At 39.1% G+C, this 15,840-nt stretch overlaps 1 protein-coding gene across 1 annotated transcript; it reads right to left on the bottom strand.

Moving 5' to 3' along the window:
• Window positions 1-13: 13 nt before the first annotated feature.
• slc28a1 (solute carrier family 28 member 1) lies at window positions 14-8,885 on the bottom strand. The gene is made up of 18 exons (XM_064336352.1): window positions 8,728-8,885; window positions 8,280-8,359; window positions 8,130-8,191; window positions 7,606-7,697; window positions 6,782-6,971; window positions 6,312-6,453; window positions 5,801-5,914; window positions 5,605-5,682; window positions 5,376-5,456; window positions 5,169-5,249; window positions 4,600-4,725; window positions 3,954-4,084; window positions 3,555-3,723; window positions 3,194-3,391; window positions 2,539-2,620; window positions 2,235-2,333; window positions 1,312-1,417; window positions 14-882 (listed from the first exon to the last, which is right to left on the bottom strand). Exons 1-18 carry the CDS (start codon window positions 8,729-8,731, stop codon window positions 768-770), a joined length of 1,950 nt encoding a protein of 649 aa, XP_064192422.1. The 5' UTR covers window positions 8,732-8,885; the 3' UTR covers window positions 14-767.
• Window positions 8,886-15,840: the final 6,955 nt, after the last annotated feature.

Below are 15,840 nucleotides of genomic sequence, written 5' to 3'. Positions count from 1 at the left end.
ATAATAATAATAATAATAATAATAATAATCATCATCATCATCATCATCATATGAGCCAAGTCAAAGAGAAATGATTGCATACACTTTGCTGATGTGTGAAATATTTTACAATATTTTAAAAAATATACACAAAGAAATCCCCTTTCTGAATGAAAGGTTGAATTTAAAATAAAAAACAAGAACAGTGTGCTTTAAAATAACAATAATAACTGTTTAGCAGCAACTACAGCACTTCACAAGGCTTTTCACCCATGTATGGCTCTGATAGACTTGGTCAGTTAAGGCCAGTTCAGATCAATGATTCGCAATGAGATGAAACGGTTTTAGAATGTTGCAGAGAAAATTGCAGCAGTGTGAACTGGTTAGTTGCAGAGCGTCTGAAGCCATTGCCTGGGGTCTCAAAAGACCCACCTTGTCAAATCGCCAAGTGCAGTTTTGGAACGTTTACAATCAGACGTCTTGGAATTTTGCAAGTTACATCCAGTCTCGTTGCGAATCATTGATCTGAACTGGCCTTTAGCCAGATAGTGAGTTTACTGCAACCAGAGTTTGTATCATAATCCTCAGAGACAGTCAGTGACCCGCACTACTCCACAGGTTTTTAAGAACATGAGTAATTTCATACATAAATTAGTGTATACAACACATATCTGATATCACATAACACATCCTCTTATTAATCAACACAGAAATCTATGTAGATCTCAAATCAAAAAATTCAAAAATTTTCTCCTAAAGTCCTTGAACGAGGTAATCATGAGGAAGGCCTACAGGCACAATGTGTTGTTGTAAAGACCACAGCAATTGTTGAAGTATAACGTGGCATTCTGCACCGAGCTCCAAGTTCCCTCAAAAATGGCAGTTTCGTTGTCCCAGGAGGTGCTGTAGAACAACAGGGATTTGAGGATGCAGTGTTGTTGAAGCAAAAGCATTCTGTGAGAAATTTCCTTACTGTAATGTCACAATACCACATTAATTTCCTTGATTGCTAATGAGCCAATGGCTTTCAAGGGGTGTTGTTATACATCTGAAAACCTTCCTGGATAGGTTTGATTTCCTGCTTTGCCCCCTCCCCCCTACACTGGGAAGATATGCTGTTTCAATATATGCTATGAAAGGCACAAAATGGCGTGGCCAAATCCACACAGATGTATACAACTAGAATGTTCAAGAGTAATACACACATTTTTAAGGTTAAGTGCAGAGTTCTGATTGCAATACATTTACTGGCCTTACAACAAATCTATTTTCTTTTAATTCCTCCTCAGCTGGATGTTAACAATTTTATTCTAACTGGAACTAAATTCTTACCTTTTAAAGAGGTCTGAGCAGCAGTTTGTGAGCTCTGGAAATGTACTGTTGAAGTCTGCATTTCTGAACACATCTGTACAGTCAGTTGGGGGGACAAACAGAATTCCTGCCAAAGACAGTTCATACTTGTTTTGTATGTTTCAAATCAGGTCAGTTACGATTTTATGGCTTCAAATGAAAAATACTGAGCAAGGATAAACACACTGAGGAGATTAGGTTCATTATTTAACTTTACATAGTTCATGATTATGGATATTTTGAATGCATCATGTGTGCTTGAAATGAATTCAACTTATAAAATATTCAAAACATTGTACATTTCTCTTTCAGAGTGAAAGTTTCGGCAGGCTTCTTAAATGCTTTCAAAATACATAGGATGGACTGAAATGCTATTGACACAGGGAATAAAGTTTGTCCCGGTTTTATTTAAGTACATCAAAAGGCATACATCTGGATGTTACATCACACGGCTTTTTTTGTAACAGTCCGTGGAGTGCCGCAGCTGAAGTGCATGCATTCCACTACCGTACTTTCCTATAAGCCTGTTGCTATTTTCCACACTTAAAGGCTCACGTTACTAAATGGGAGCGGGTGCCGATCGGAGTAGAGTTTGGATCTCTTACTGACGGTACTCGCAGACCGTGTGCACCTGGCGTGTAGCGGGGACGAACTAAGGCAGCGGTAACCTGAGAATCCCTGGGCAGCGTGTCCCGCTCTGCCGCTGGTGCGACACGTCTCGTCATCGTAGGCTGTAAAGGGCAGGGATCGTCGGCTAATGACACAACCCAGACTACAAACTGCGACCGTAGCGCGCAGCCCGCTCGTGTGGAAAATGTCTTTCGCCTCTAATTCGGGAGCCTAGCGCATCGCTTTGGAAGCCTAGCGCGTCTCAGCAGTGGCGGGGTAGTTACGTAAACTCTTACCAGCAACAGAAGCGTTGAGCAGAGACACACAGGTCCCGGTCAACAGGGCCCGCATCACCGCTTGAGAGATATCTCCCCTTCTGGATGGGCATATAGAGGCTTAAAACAAAATGGAAGAGAGGGACACACATGAGGCCAGCCAGATCACTGTCAAACATTCTCATTACAAAATGTGGTTTTATAAAAAAAAAATTAATAAAAGGAAGGGGCAAATGACAGAAAAGCAGTTTCCTAAAGCTAAAATCTGAATATATCAGATAGAATGAACAATGTAAATTCTATGAAAAGAAACTTCCTCACTCACACAGCCCTCCGATCATGATCCCAAGCGAACTGAAATTTGCAAATCCGCAGAGAGCGAAAGTGCAGATGGTCTCTGATCGTGCCTGGCATGAAAAGAGGTTTAGATGAGCGTGTGGGCGCACAAAAGCCATAATGATTCTTGGTACATTTTTGTTTGTTCTTGATTTATCATGATACTGACCGCAATATACTGCTTGAGTTTAGCTAACACTGAACCAGGGTGACTTCATGTACTGTTTTTAGAGTTTATCAATCAGTTGATATTTAGTGAAATAAGTCACTTGGAAGTTGTCCCAAAGTAAAACTACACACAGCTTTCTGATTATGAGCTACGTTCCATAATCGCCATTCCCACATTGCCACCCTTTGAGCCACACATTCTTCTGATTCCAGAGGTGTAGTTAATATCCCTATAGGATACAAAATAGCAGCATTCTGTGCCTTCGAGTATGTCTTTGTTTACAGGGCTCCATTTAGTACCTGTAGCATTGCACCTTGAACAGCAAGGCCAAAGAATGCCTAGCAACCAAAAGGTTGTCTTAAAATAAACACTGTGTTGATACAGGCCTTCTAGGATCAGCGTTTGGTCACCTTGCAGTGTGTGGTAAACTAGCAGTTACAGTACAACAGCAGAATAATAATCTTTGCATACTTACTGATATCCACTGCACGGTTGTGCCATTCATGACAGGCAGGCCATTCAGCCTGTTAGTCTTCAGCTCCGAGAGCCTCTCATAGGCCAGGAATTCATTGAGGAACAGCTTTGTGCCAATGAGCTCAGCAGCTACATAAGACTCTTCATAGGGGATTCCCATCATGAACGTCACCGGCATGAACACATAAGAGCAGATCATCTGTAGGGAAAGGACAGCAGAGTCTCACAATTGCATGTCCATTATTGCACTCAATTACACTGAAAATGCTAAATAACTTCATTTCCCAAAATCCCTACAATGTACTGTTTTTAAAAGGCACCCAATTTCACCTGGATGAGCCAGAAGGTGTGTGGAACTCTACCTGAAAAGTGATGTCAGGATATCCCACCATGCCTCCCAGCCACCTCAGTGCAGCATTTATGAAGTCCAGGATTGCAAGGAAAGCAATTAGATTAGCAGCAATGTTGGCAACCAGTCCAATGGAGGCAGATGCTCCATTGCTGGCAGCTTCCAGAAGATTCTGTTCACCACTATTGGATGAGAAAGATCCCTTCATCAAAACTTGGCAAAGAAGGATGCAAAGAAAATAAAGAAGAGAGAAAGAGGAAAGAAAGACAAGCAAAGGACTTTTCCTAATATCATACCTTAAAACGTAGATTAAAATTTCTAAAACAGTGACTATAGCTTGTCACAGTTCCCTTAAGATAAGCACAGAACAGATCATAATAAGATGTTTAGATTTTGTTTTTCTGACACATACCCGCTGTCCACTTTGATTTCTCCCTCAGTCTTGAACTTGCTCTCCTCAGTCTCAGGATAGGAAAGCTTAGCAAGAGCCAGGGCGCATGGTGCAGCCATCACAGAGGCTGAGATCAAAGAGGAAGCATCAATCTGTAGGAGGATCGACTGAACATTAGCTACATCTCCGTAGCCATGCTGAAGTGTATTCACCTTGGATCCTGACATTTTCAGGATAAGTGGTATCACTGTAATGTGAGTTAGTTACTAGTGTGTGTATTTACCTTACTGATGTCATACTTTGCCAATTTTGTTTCATTGGAAAGAGAATGCTTCCAAATGTTACATAACAGATCATAACAAAAACAAACAACATTTAACATCCAGTTAAATCTGCTTAACTACATTGCAACAATAGTTAGATCCCTGGTCGGTGATGATCACATATCAAGTTGATTGAAATTCATCAGTTCATTCATTTTACAGTGAGACATACACATACATACACCACATGGCAACCGTATGCAGACGGACACTTTTGGTTTGAAAGTAAGAGCACAGTTTTAATGCAAAACTCAAAAAGCGGGTCTTTATGGTTCATGCCTGAGAAAAGAAAGAGATGAGAAGGGAAGGAAACACGAAAAAGGCTCACATGCTCGTGCACTCACCCCAAATGAGATGTAAGCCCCCATGACGCTCCCGGCGATGGTGGCGAACCCCCCAGTCATGACAGCGTGGATCTCAGATTTGGTCATGTCCGGCAGATAGGGCCGGATCAGCAGAGGAGCTTCAGTCTGGAGAGGAGTAAAACTGACATTGTAAAAGCACGCTAACAGCACACCTCCACCATCTGCCATCCATTACATCAGAGCAAGACACATGTGAATACCTCAGCACCTTGTATTAAGCTGATAAGACACACTACACGGCCAAAAGTATGTGGACACCTGACATCCAACATCTTATCCAAAATGATGGGCATTAATATGGAGTTGGTCCAGCCTTTACTCCAATAACAACCCCCACTCTTCTGGGATGGCTTTATACTAGATATTGGAAAATTGCTGCAGGGATTTGTTTCCATTCAGCCAAAAGAGCATTAGTGAGATCAGGCACCTTGTGGGCAATTACGCGGGGCTCACAGCTAGCTTTACAATTTATCCCAAAGGTGTTGGAAGGGGTTGAGGTCAGGGTTCTGTGAAGGCCAGTCACGTTAATTGACAAAGTAGCCATATACCTGCCCGACGAATATGTTGCCCGCAACACTGAGGGTCTCGGTAGGTGAGGTTCCCATGGTGATCTGCATGACCCATGCGATCTGAGAGACAGGGAAGATCACATAACTTTCTGTCATCAGAGAGACCCAACAGAACAAAACTGGCTATGAATATGGTCACAAATGTGAAACATGCCTGATAAAACACAACATCTAAACATTCTTTACCTTAATGATCAGCCACTGCATTATCCCAAGGTAATAAAGGACGGACATGACACTGCTGAAAAAAACCACAATTGGCAATGCCTAGGGAAAAAAGAAACATTAAGCCTATAGAAAACATAAAGGCGAGAAATATATACAGTCACGTACCATGTGTCTACAATAACAACTGAAATTTAAATAAATTGCAATTTAAATAAATAATTTAAATAAAATAGAAACAGTCACTGACCTGGAAAGCAAATGCTTGTTTCACTAGTGCATCTCCAAAAACAAACGATGAGCCAGCAACGGTGTAGTTTAGGAATGTCTGACAGAGAAAACAGAAAAAAGAGACATGTTAATTGACCATAATTTATTAATTATATATTTCTAACAAGGGAAAATTTCTTTTCAAGTTAAAGTTCGGAAAAGCACAATGCTGATACCTGAACTTGTTCTCCAAGCCACTGGAAGGCTATAAGACCTGGTTCGGTTCTTATAACAAACAGGCCAATGACAAACTGCAAACCAAGGCCCCAAAAAACAGCCCGCCATGACACCTGGATAACAGAAACATGAGAGAAACATGAGAATGAGAAGGGAACAACAGCGCAATCTTCTTCTTTGTTTGACACCTTGGATAGAAATCATTCTTCTCTAAATGTAACACACACACAGCCCCACACATTTCAAACCATTTGCCAAAAAATGAAGATCAGACACCTCCCGGCTCACTGCATAAAACAGCAATGCGTGACCTCAGGGCAAGAGGAAATACAAAGTCTAAAACTATTTCAAGATAAGGAAAAACACATGGAGGTGACTGTGGATGATGACAACCATGGGAAAGGCCACAGCCCTCCTTGCTTTCCTGTTCCTCCCCCTTGCCCCACCCCCTCCTCCACCCTACTCGCCTCTCATGGGAACGACATTTGCTGTTGGCCGCTTACTGCTTACCACTCTTCTGTGAGCCGAGAAGATGTAGAGCAGGACAACGAACATGCAGACTCCTCCAAAGGAGATGAGCTGCACCGGCCGCTTGGACGTGTCCACCACAAGCCATGCAACCAGCAGTCCCAGAACCACCACAATGAACACCCTGTGGAGTTAGGGTTAGAGGAGGTTTATGGTAGATTTACAGTTAGGGATTTAATTAAGCTGTATTGCTGAAGCAAACGTTTGGGAGTGTGATTCAAGTAATACAGTGTCAAACGGAATTGTAACTTTGTTTATGAAAATGTAATTCATTTGAAATAAAACCAAACTAGACTATAATTCCATAATGTACTTGCCACTCATACATATTTGTTATACGTTATGTGACTCTTGGTTGTTTGTGCCAGATGTGGAAGGACTATACTATTAAAAAATTATAAAAGATCTAGTGAGAAAAGATTAGCACATCTTTTAAACACTCATCTACTCACCACTTCAGCCACCTTAAGTTGGCCTTGAAGCATCTCCCAGCTGGCTTGAAGCATTTTTTTATGCTGTCCCCCTTATACCGCTTGATGAGTCCATAGACGGTGAAGAAAACTGCCACGCTAGTGAGGATGACCAGAGCGAGAGCCCTGTCAAAGTCCAGCACACAGGCAGCGACGAAATACGCCACATAGCCTTCGGATTAAAACACACAGACAGCAACGACATCATACACTGACAAGATTAGGGCCCATCAGCAGTAATAACTCTATAAAACGCTGTTATATGACTATACGACGAGCCAAAAAAAATGTTTTTTTGCCTAGCTTGAAAACGTGCCTAGCTTGAGTCTGCCTGAAACTACATACAACAGTTGTCCTTTGTGGTGTTCAAATAAACCTGTGACACTTTTCTATAGTTTTAATTAAAAATAATAATTAATTCCCCAATTTGGAATGCAAGTGGAAGGCATTTTGGAATAATTGTAAAAGTTAGATTCAGTCAATGCGGCAGACGCATGTTGCCAGACAACGACTCTTGTCACTCCGCAACTCGCTCACTAAGCTACACAGCCATGGTACTGCAGGACTGCACATAATGCAACTGGCATAGACAGATAACGGGTGTCTGACTGGACACACAACCTGGGGATAAGTTGGGGAATACTGGAATTAGATAGCTTCATCAAGGAGCCAGAGAAAGTTAGAATGTTGGAATTAATTTGCTGATCAACAGACACATTTAATGAATCAGGTTTGGTTGTTTGGCGAGAAGTCACTTGTCCTTTCCGCACATTCCAGAAAGACCAAAAAAGATCACCTGTACCTACCTGCAGCCAGCAGAACTAGTACAATGTTCTTGATGGTCTGTGTATGAGATTTAAAGAAACCCTCCACTTTGGAGACAGACTTTGAGACCTTGCTGAAACAAAAAGAAGAAAAGAAAAAAACATTAACTTATAGTTCACACATGATTTAGGGATGTGTGTCATACAGTGGTGCCATCCTTGATTTTAACCCCAACTGTTAAAACCAGTGTTATGACAACATTATTTCTTGGAAACCATGTTAAATTTAAATGCAGATAATATATTTGATTTCTGACAAGCACTGTGTTGCATATGGACTGGCAATACGTTTTACAGGTCATTCTCAAATTATAATGTGAGCATTTACCATTCAGTTGTCCCTTCACACATTTCATACACAACTAAATTACTTTTGAGAAGTACAACTTTTAAAACTGTCGAACCAATGCGAAACAGCAGATACACACCAGGCATATGAAAATGTCATCAGAGTTACAAGTATTAATTACACTTGTACTATTATTCGACAGTTCACTTTACAATACCTGATGTATTTATTGGATGCATTGTTATTTTCTTTTTCAATGTCATCCTTAAGGTCGTCTTCCTAAGAAAAACAAAGAAAACATCTGTTTAATTATTTTTGGCTTTTAAATTGATGCCATTTTTTTGTCTTGTGTTTTGTTCCCACTCACCTGTAGCTCAAATGTTGGGTTGTCCAAACCGTGACCATTGCATTGAGACACACTTTTCAGCTGGATGTCATCATTTCTAGCTGAAAGATATAAAGAAACACAATGCTTTCTTTTCCATGGCAGACTCAATAAGAGGCATGCATCTTCTTGTCCAACTGATAAAGGTTCGAGCTGTTTTTTCAGTCAGAGATCAATCATTTTCCTGTCCGCGGGAGGAAAAACACAAGGGGGAGACGACCTACAAAAAATACTAAACCTTCCCTCTCTCTGAAAGTTTTATATACCAAATAAAGTGTGACATTGCAATTTACACAAAATTAATCCACCATTTCCTTTGGGCTCTTACTGGGGAGAGTAGAGTGCAAAAGAAAACAAACAAAACAAAATGCTCAATCTGGATCCCTTTAAACCAACCAGCAAAAGAAGTGCAGTCAATCTAATAGCTTACTCATTGTGAGGCTTCTGAGTCTCAGGGACGGACGGTAATGTGGGAAGAGAAAAATACCACAGGAAAATATAGTCTGCCCACGTTGGAGCTTATCATTAATGGACTGAGGTGCAGAACTGCTTTAATTGGCTTCTTCTGGGCTGGTGCTGTGACAGCAGTTAGAGTAAAACACTGACTTGCAAAACGCAGAATCATGCATATTTATTGGCTTGAGTTTTAATGTTATGTCGCAATACAGTAAGAAGATAAGGGTCTTATTGAGAGACTGATAAAAGTCACTGAGAAGAAATTATGGACACACCCCTTCCTCCCCACACCCATGCACATGTACACACGCGTACACACGCACGCACACACACTCATAAACCCCTTACACACACTCTCTGAGTTCTTTATTCTTTCTTTAAGTATTCCTGATTACTGAGATATAGGCAAAGTGTAGTTGTAGCAAGAATGTTAAAACCAAATTTTACAACAAATAGTTAAACTTAATTTGTCCTTGCCTTGATTGTGTCATAGAGAATCTGTCACATATTGTACATTCATATTTATATCAGCCACAGTCTACTTCTGAGTAACCTGCTCCTGAAAATGAATCACACATTCTACGGTATAAAAATGCAGACAGTAAGTGTATGTCATTTTTCCTTTTTAAGTATTACACAAGATAAATAATAACCTAGAAGCAGACAGCTGACAGACATCATTCCAAAAAATTGAAAGTGTTTCAACAGGTACATACAGTATCTGCCTATTGGATTTGTTGAAATAGCTTTTTACTTTACTATGACAAGACAACAACACCCTCATGTAAATGAGATAAATTCAAAGCATAGTGTACATAGATTAGCGAAAAGGAAAAGTATAATTTTAAAACACAAAATAGGATGAAAATAGTAGATTACTTCTACTTCTTTAGCCTGAAACCAGGAATGCTGCTTTTGTGTAAAGTGTATGTACGCATGTATGTATGAACATACGGGGGGGTACAAAAGTCTGAGGACACTACAAAATCATTGTTGCTTTAATTATTTATCACGGAGCAATGCAATTACGATACTCCAATTACACTTCTTATTTTCAAGAATACATTATTTGATTTAACCTTTATTTATACAGGGTATGTTGACTGAGCACACATGGTCATTTACATGTCTTTGGATTATTGAGACCAAAGGGAGCCTATTAGAGTGGCATTCCCACCATAGTCACTGGACCTGAACCCAATCGAAAATCTGCGGGAACAGTTTAAGAGGCCAAACATCAAGCAGCATGAAGACATCATCAATTGGAAATGTTGAGAGAGTGCTGGGATGAAATGGAAGATGAGGTGTTGCATAAGCTGGTGGAATCAACGCCAAACACAATGAAGGCCATAATCAAAGTGACAGGCAAAGTGACTGAATACTAACAATTTGTTGACCTTCAATAAATATCTACACACTTTGTAATGTACAGCATTAAAAAATAGTGTATTCTTGAATAATTAGTATCCTAATTGTATTATCCCTTGATAAATTATGAAAGCAATCAGTTCTTGGTGTCCTGAGGCTTTTGGTCCCCTCTGTATTCATGTATGTATTTTTGCATTTGGTAGACATCATAATTATCCACCCTTATCCAGAGTGACTGAAAGATCACAGAGTGTTACAAGATAAGTGTTTAGTGAGAAGAGATACATAACCTTTAATCAAGTATAATCTATTTTACACCTCATTAGGTAACTATCTAGATAGCCACAGTAATATCTGGTGAGCAGTTACTGTGGCTATAGCCTGATGTATCTTTCCATATCAGGACAAAATTATGCAAAACATTACATTTGGCTAAATGAGTGTTCATCTTTCACTTCTGAAATCACTTCTGATATGATCACTCATAAAGCTCTCACAGACTTTGACATTATTTGATGCTAAAACACAGAACAATTTTTAGTTCAATGAACTCTTTGGAACCAAAAAAATTTGCAGACCAAATACTATTTTTTCCATATTTTTGCTATCTATCCACCTTGCCATCACTTCTTTTTGCAAGTCTGAAAATATGATTCACTGTTGAAGCCAACACATTACTTTATGCAACAATATAGAGAACATACAGTATGACAGCTTATAATACAAAATGTATGGTTTACGATGGCAAATTAATGAACTAACAGAACTATTGAACTTAGAGGGGAAATGTTTTCATAGATTTGAGAGATTTTATTGTGTTTTCTGCAACCATGCCCTAAATTGATTTCATCATTTAAATAATCAATTACCACTTTAACACCCAACCATTCTATCATCAGGCTTCTACATGTAACTAATGTCAAGGTGCAGCTAAGCTTTTAGACTTTGATTCAGGGTGCTATTCTGTACTATCAGGAAGAGCACACCAGTCAATCTACTGCTGATCCTCACCATTTAATTGGTTACCATGGACATACTGTATTTGTGAACTGCACTGCCTTTGAAAGTAACGTGAGTGGAAAGTGAGACCATAAACAAGCAATAATGCCCCCTTGTGCCACTTAGTTCAGCATTTTCTTTTAACAAGATCTTTTTAACAACTGCATAATGCATTTCTTGCACTTTGTCTATATACCATATGACAGTCTATGTCAACAAAACCTCATGATTAATCCATCAGAAACATTGTGGCTAAATTTTTGGTGAAATTAGTTGCTAGAGTAATCTCCTGGCTAGCAGAAGATTAATTGATGTTTACTCACTTGTCAGTCAAAAATATCATGGTAGCAAGATAATTGTTCAAATACAGAGAGCAACTTGCTGCCTCAGTTTAGGCAACTTACTATCGTCAGTTCAGCTTCCAAACAAAATTAGAGTGTTCACAGTATATTTGGACAGCAAAATGAATCATTTGAAGTAGACTACAGTATTTAATGGTGTCAAGAAAGTACAGACAACCAAAATAATCAGTGGGTTACAGTAAATAAACCAGAAGAAAACACGCCTAGTAAATGCTGTGCTATGCCCAGAGGGCTTTCAATGTTTGAATATATTTGAAACTCTGACATCAACAGACAAATTCAGTTGTGCCAAAAATCTGAATATGCAATGGGCACCTGTAGACATATTCTAGTACATCTATTAGACATTGAGGACAACTAGAAGGGATCATTGTTTCCCAGATGTGTTTGCCTCTGGTGGCTTCCCATACCCCTCCACATCATTAGTTATTGCATAGCGTGTTTTTTTCAAAGCACCTCTGCAGCTTGATGGCCTCAGCATAGCAAGAGTGTATACCGGACTCTGTGGTCCTACATTATTACACAGACTGACCAACACCAGGACATCACCTGTATCATTTTCAATCTACACTGGCTCGCTTTTTAAATTATATCATTTTAATAGTGACTGAAATGTTTCTGCATTGTTTGTTTCATTATTGCAGTATTCTTAATAATTTTGGGTTTGATAAGGCATCAGAAATGAATTAGGTCCAATTAATTAACTGTAAAATGGGGCCTGTATTTTCATTTACTTTCAGGTAAAACAGTTAATGTCTAATAACTTTAATGTCCTAGTTTGCAAAGGAAAGTGGTTTGGTATATACCATGAGTGGAAGCTTAGGTGATGTTTGCTAATGTGCTTCATCAATTGCTTTTCCAACCAAAATTATCTGTTAGAGTTTATTCATTAGATCTGCTTGTCCCAAGGATCATTATCACAGAGATAATGTGAAACATTAAACAATTTCAGACTATGCCCAAAATGGAACCTGTGCAAATTTTATACAATTACATGCTTTGTACACCAGAGGACAGTGCTGCATTGTACTACATGTCTGGCACAAAATAGCGTAGTCTGACTTGATCCTACGGACAGTCCTGTTACGGAGACATATAAAGCATGCTACTGTAATTATTACTTTTACCATTCTGTTTCTGGACATATTACTTGCCTGCCCACAAATAAACATCACTGAAATCCTGTATAATTCTTCCTTAAATTATTTATACAGTTTTATACTATACATTTCACTTAAGGCCTACACTAATGTCGATATACAGGAATATAAATCATCAAAGCCTAACATAATTATTTTCACACCATGGACAACTACAAACGGTGAATTAGAAAAGCCAAAGTTAGGCAAAATCTCTTTTCTGTTGTAATAAAAACTAGCATCATGTCACGGAAACCAAGACTAAATTCCCGTCATTCAGTTAAGGTCTAATCAGTTCCCTGGAACAGACTGCTGTTCTTGGCATTACTAGTGCAAACTGTATTACAGGGTGTATTATCAAGATAAGGCTAGATATTAATGACAAATTGCACTTAACAACTGGTGAAAGCAGAGAAAGTGGAGAATGACTTGAACTTTAGCACAGGGACAGAACCGTGCAAGGACATATTACTCAGCAATTGGGAAGTTACTCATTGACACTATAGAGACTACTGTAGCAAAGCATGTTGGCATTCTTAAGTATTTATTAAAACAGCCTCTTTCCTCCTGGTATGCACAGCATTTGTCCTTTCTTTCACCTCAACATTTCCGCTCCTCTGTGTCTCTGAGATTTCAGTACGTTTGTGATTCCCCTGTATGTGATCCTGGGCTCAAAAATCAGAAAATGCTATTTTAATTTTAATATGTGACTGTCTCTGGAACAATGAGAATATATCTATAAAACCGACTACAAAAGGAAAACGACGCTGGGCTGCAACAGCGTTACTTCACACAGAGAGGTATTAACGCTCAGAATAACGCAATGGGATTTGTGTGATTGAGTCAGTGACCCCACAATCTGTCAAACAGAGATCAATTTACTCAAGATTATGAGCAAATAATAAACCTGTTCTCGCCATTGCACCATGTCTTTTATTTTAGAGACAACATGTTCTTGCATGCATGCTTTCATATACAGAACGCACACCACAGGCCAGAAACAGCATGTATATGTACTGGTCACTGTTGACACATTTTCCATTGCTTATTAATGAAAATTGAATTCAGCAAGCTTCATGTTTCCATATTACAAATCATTACTCATTTCAATTTTTTAATTTGCTCTTATGGAGCACATTGTTTCTAAATGTCTGACTGTTTCCCTTGCTCTCTTTCTGTAGCACCACCTGGTGGCCAAATACAGAGAAACATGCATAACTCCTCTGTTATGACTTCCTGAGCTCTTCAAACATCTCACTGGGCAAAGCCTTACAGCCTCCAGGCAGTATCCTCCAATTCATCAGGAATTAATCCAAAGTTTAGACAAAACTGTCAAAATGTCTTAGCATTTAACAATTTTGACATATACAGAATATACATAGTCAAATATACCTTTTGTTCTGAGAGGTTTATTTAACAACAATTTATACATCTTTTCAGTGATTAATGGTTTAATGGCAGCTCACACCAAAATCAATATTGTTAAAAACTCCCAGTAAATTCAGCTAACAGAACATAAACTGTCTCAACTGTCACTAAAAACCAATGAGGCTTTCAACTTTCAACAGCCAAAGCTGTCTGTGCACACGTTATTGGTTCTGTATGATGATTTCCTCAATATTTATGGACATTGTTACAGTTTGACCATACTTTCCTATTTTACAGTTTGCATCACAGTTGTATACACATGTATAACACGATAGTAACTGTATTAATTAAAGACATCCTGCCTTGTCCACATAGCGGTGGAACAGATCAAACAAGTCCTCAAAAATAATAAGGTCACGTGTTCAGTGAGTTTAGATGACTTATTTAGATTATTGAATCAATAAATTAATTCATTTGATCTGTAACTGAAACAGATCAACCAGTAGTGATGGATTAAACCACAGAATACATAAAAATCCACCACTTGTGAACCACAAACTTTTGAATCTAAAAAGCTCACAGAATTATTCTAAAACCTTATTCTGGCTATAAAATCGGAAGGGAAATAGAAAATCAAATGATAGACCGGACAATTCTCTTTTGCAGTTGCATTTGTGATTCATGCCACACTTAAACCTCTGTCCTCTTGATCCTGTGCACCCGCCTCCCCTATCCCCTGACTCTCCACTTCTATGGAATCATTTGCTCTTGATGTTTCCCCAAAACCTTAAGGGTCACTTTTTATTCCTGAGTTCCACAGCACTTCTCTCATCTCTAACTCCACAAATAAACTATAAAATAAAAAATAAAAGCAAAAAAGCAAAATCATAAATACATGTTAGTTACATGACATTTGTTTGAGTGTCAAGGCAAAAGCAGGCGCTTGTTTGTGTTCATTCTGGTATATTATCTTCCCACTCACCCCTTCCAACCCAAATCCAGCTTTTAAAACACTGCTTTCTAATGTAACATGAGAAAAAACCCAGAGAGTACACTTTGGAAGAAATCATATGATTAAAAAGCCTTTACCGAAAAGGAAAATCCATTTTAGGAAGGATCGTTAAACAATATAGGGCCATTTTGTCCAGTCATAAGGCTAATGCCCACACACACTGGCAAACAGTTAGGGCTTGTTAGGGAAAGGTTCGTAGTGCAGTCAACTAAGTATACTGTACATTGAAACAATGTATTAAATGTTTTAGAAACACTGAATAACCTCTAGCTTTGACAGAGGTATCCCTCAATCGTGAGGGTATTACGATTATAGTTGGCCTAGTCAGGGGTGCTGTCACTTCTCCAAAAAACTAAATCAACGCAATAACACCTGCAAGAAAACTGTACTCAACTTGGCCATAGGTCAAATATAGCTGCAGCACAGATGGACTGGGAATATCTCAGTCATCTGTCAGTAGAGTATTACACCAAACAATAAATTCCATCTGCAGATCCCACATCGTCCGACAATTCATACAGTGTGTTGCCAACAATAAATGAAGCTGACTTCATGGCCATAGCTGCATGGACTACCCGGTGTGGTTGGAGATGGGACGCATGTACGAATTATTGCAACATCAAAAGTTGAAGCCATGATCGTCAACAGAAAAAAATCCACAGCATCAACATACAAGTGGTTTAAAGACAATGTTCTTGACATTGTCACCAAATAGCCAGTCTCAACATGACTCCCGGATACTGGAGAGTGGCCCAAGGCAGCAGTTTGAAGAGCATCATGTCCCAGCTGGACATTATTGGTGGGGGACAGTGGCCATCCCTGCAGGACTGACCCTAGTG

The sequence above is a fragment of the Anguilla rostrata genome, chromosome 5 (genome assembly GCF_018555375.3).
Source record: "Anguilla rostrata isolate EN2019 chromosome 5, ASM1855537v3, whole genome shotgun sequence".
Taxonomy (NCBI): Eukaryota; Metazoa; Chordata; class Actinopteri; order Anguilliformes; family Anguillidae; genus Anguilla; species Anguilla rostrata.
The sequence above is the reverse complement of the archived record's forward strand: the minus strand, read 5'-3'. Positions and strand labels throughout refer to the sequence as shown.

Excerpts from the sequence above, each read along its gene's own strand:
- slc28a1 (XM_064336352.1), bottom strand. Across the intron at positions 8,192-8,279 it reads ACCCAACATTTGAGCTACAG|GAAGACGACCTTAAGGATGA; the intron begins GTGAGTGGGAAC and ends TGTTTTTCTTAG. Across the intron at positions 7,698-8,129 it reads GCATCCAATAAATACATCAG|CAAGGTCTCAAAGTCTGTCT; the intron begins GTATTGTAAAGT and ends TTTTTGTTTCAG.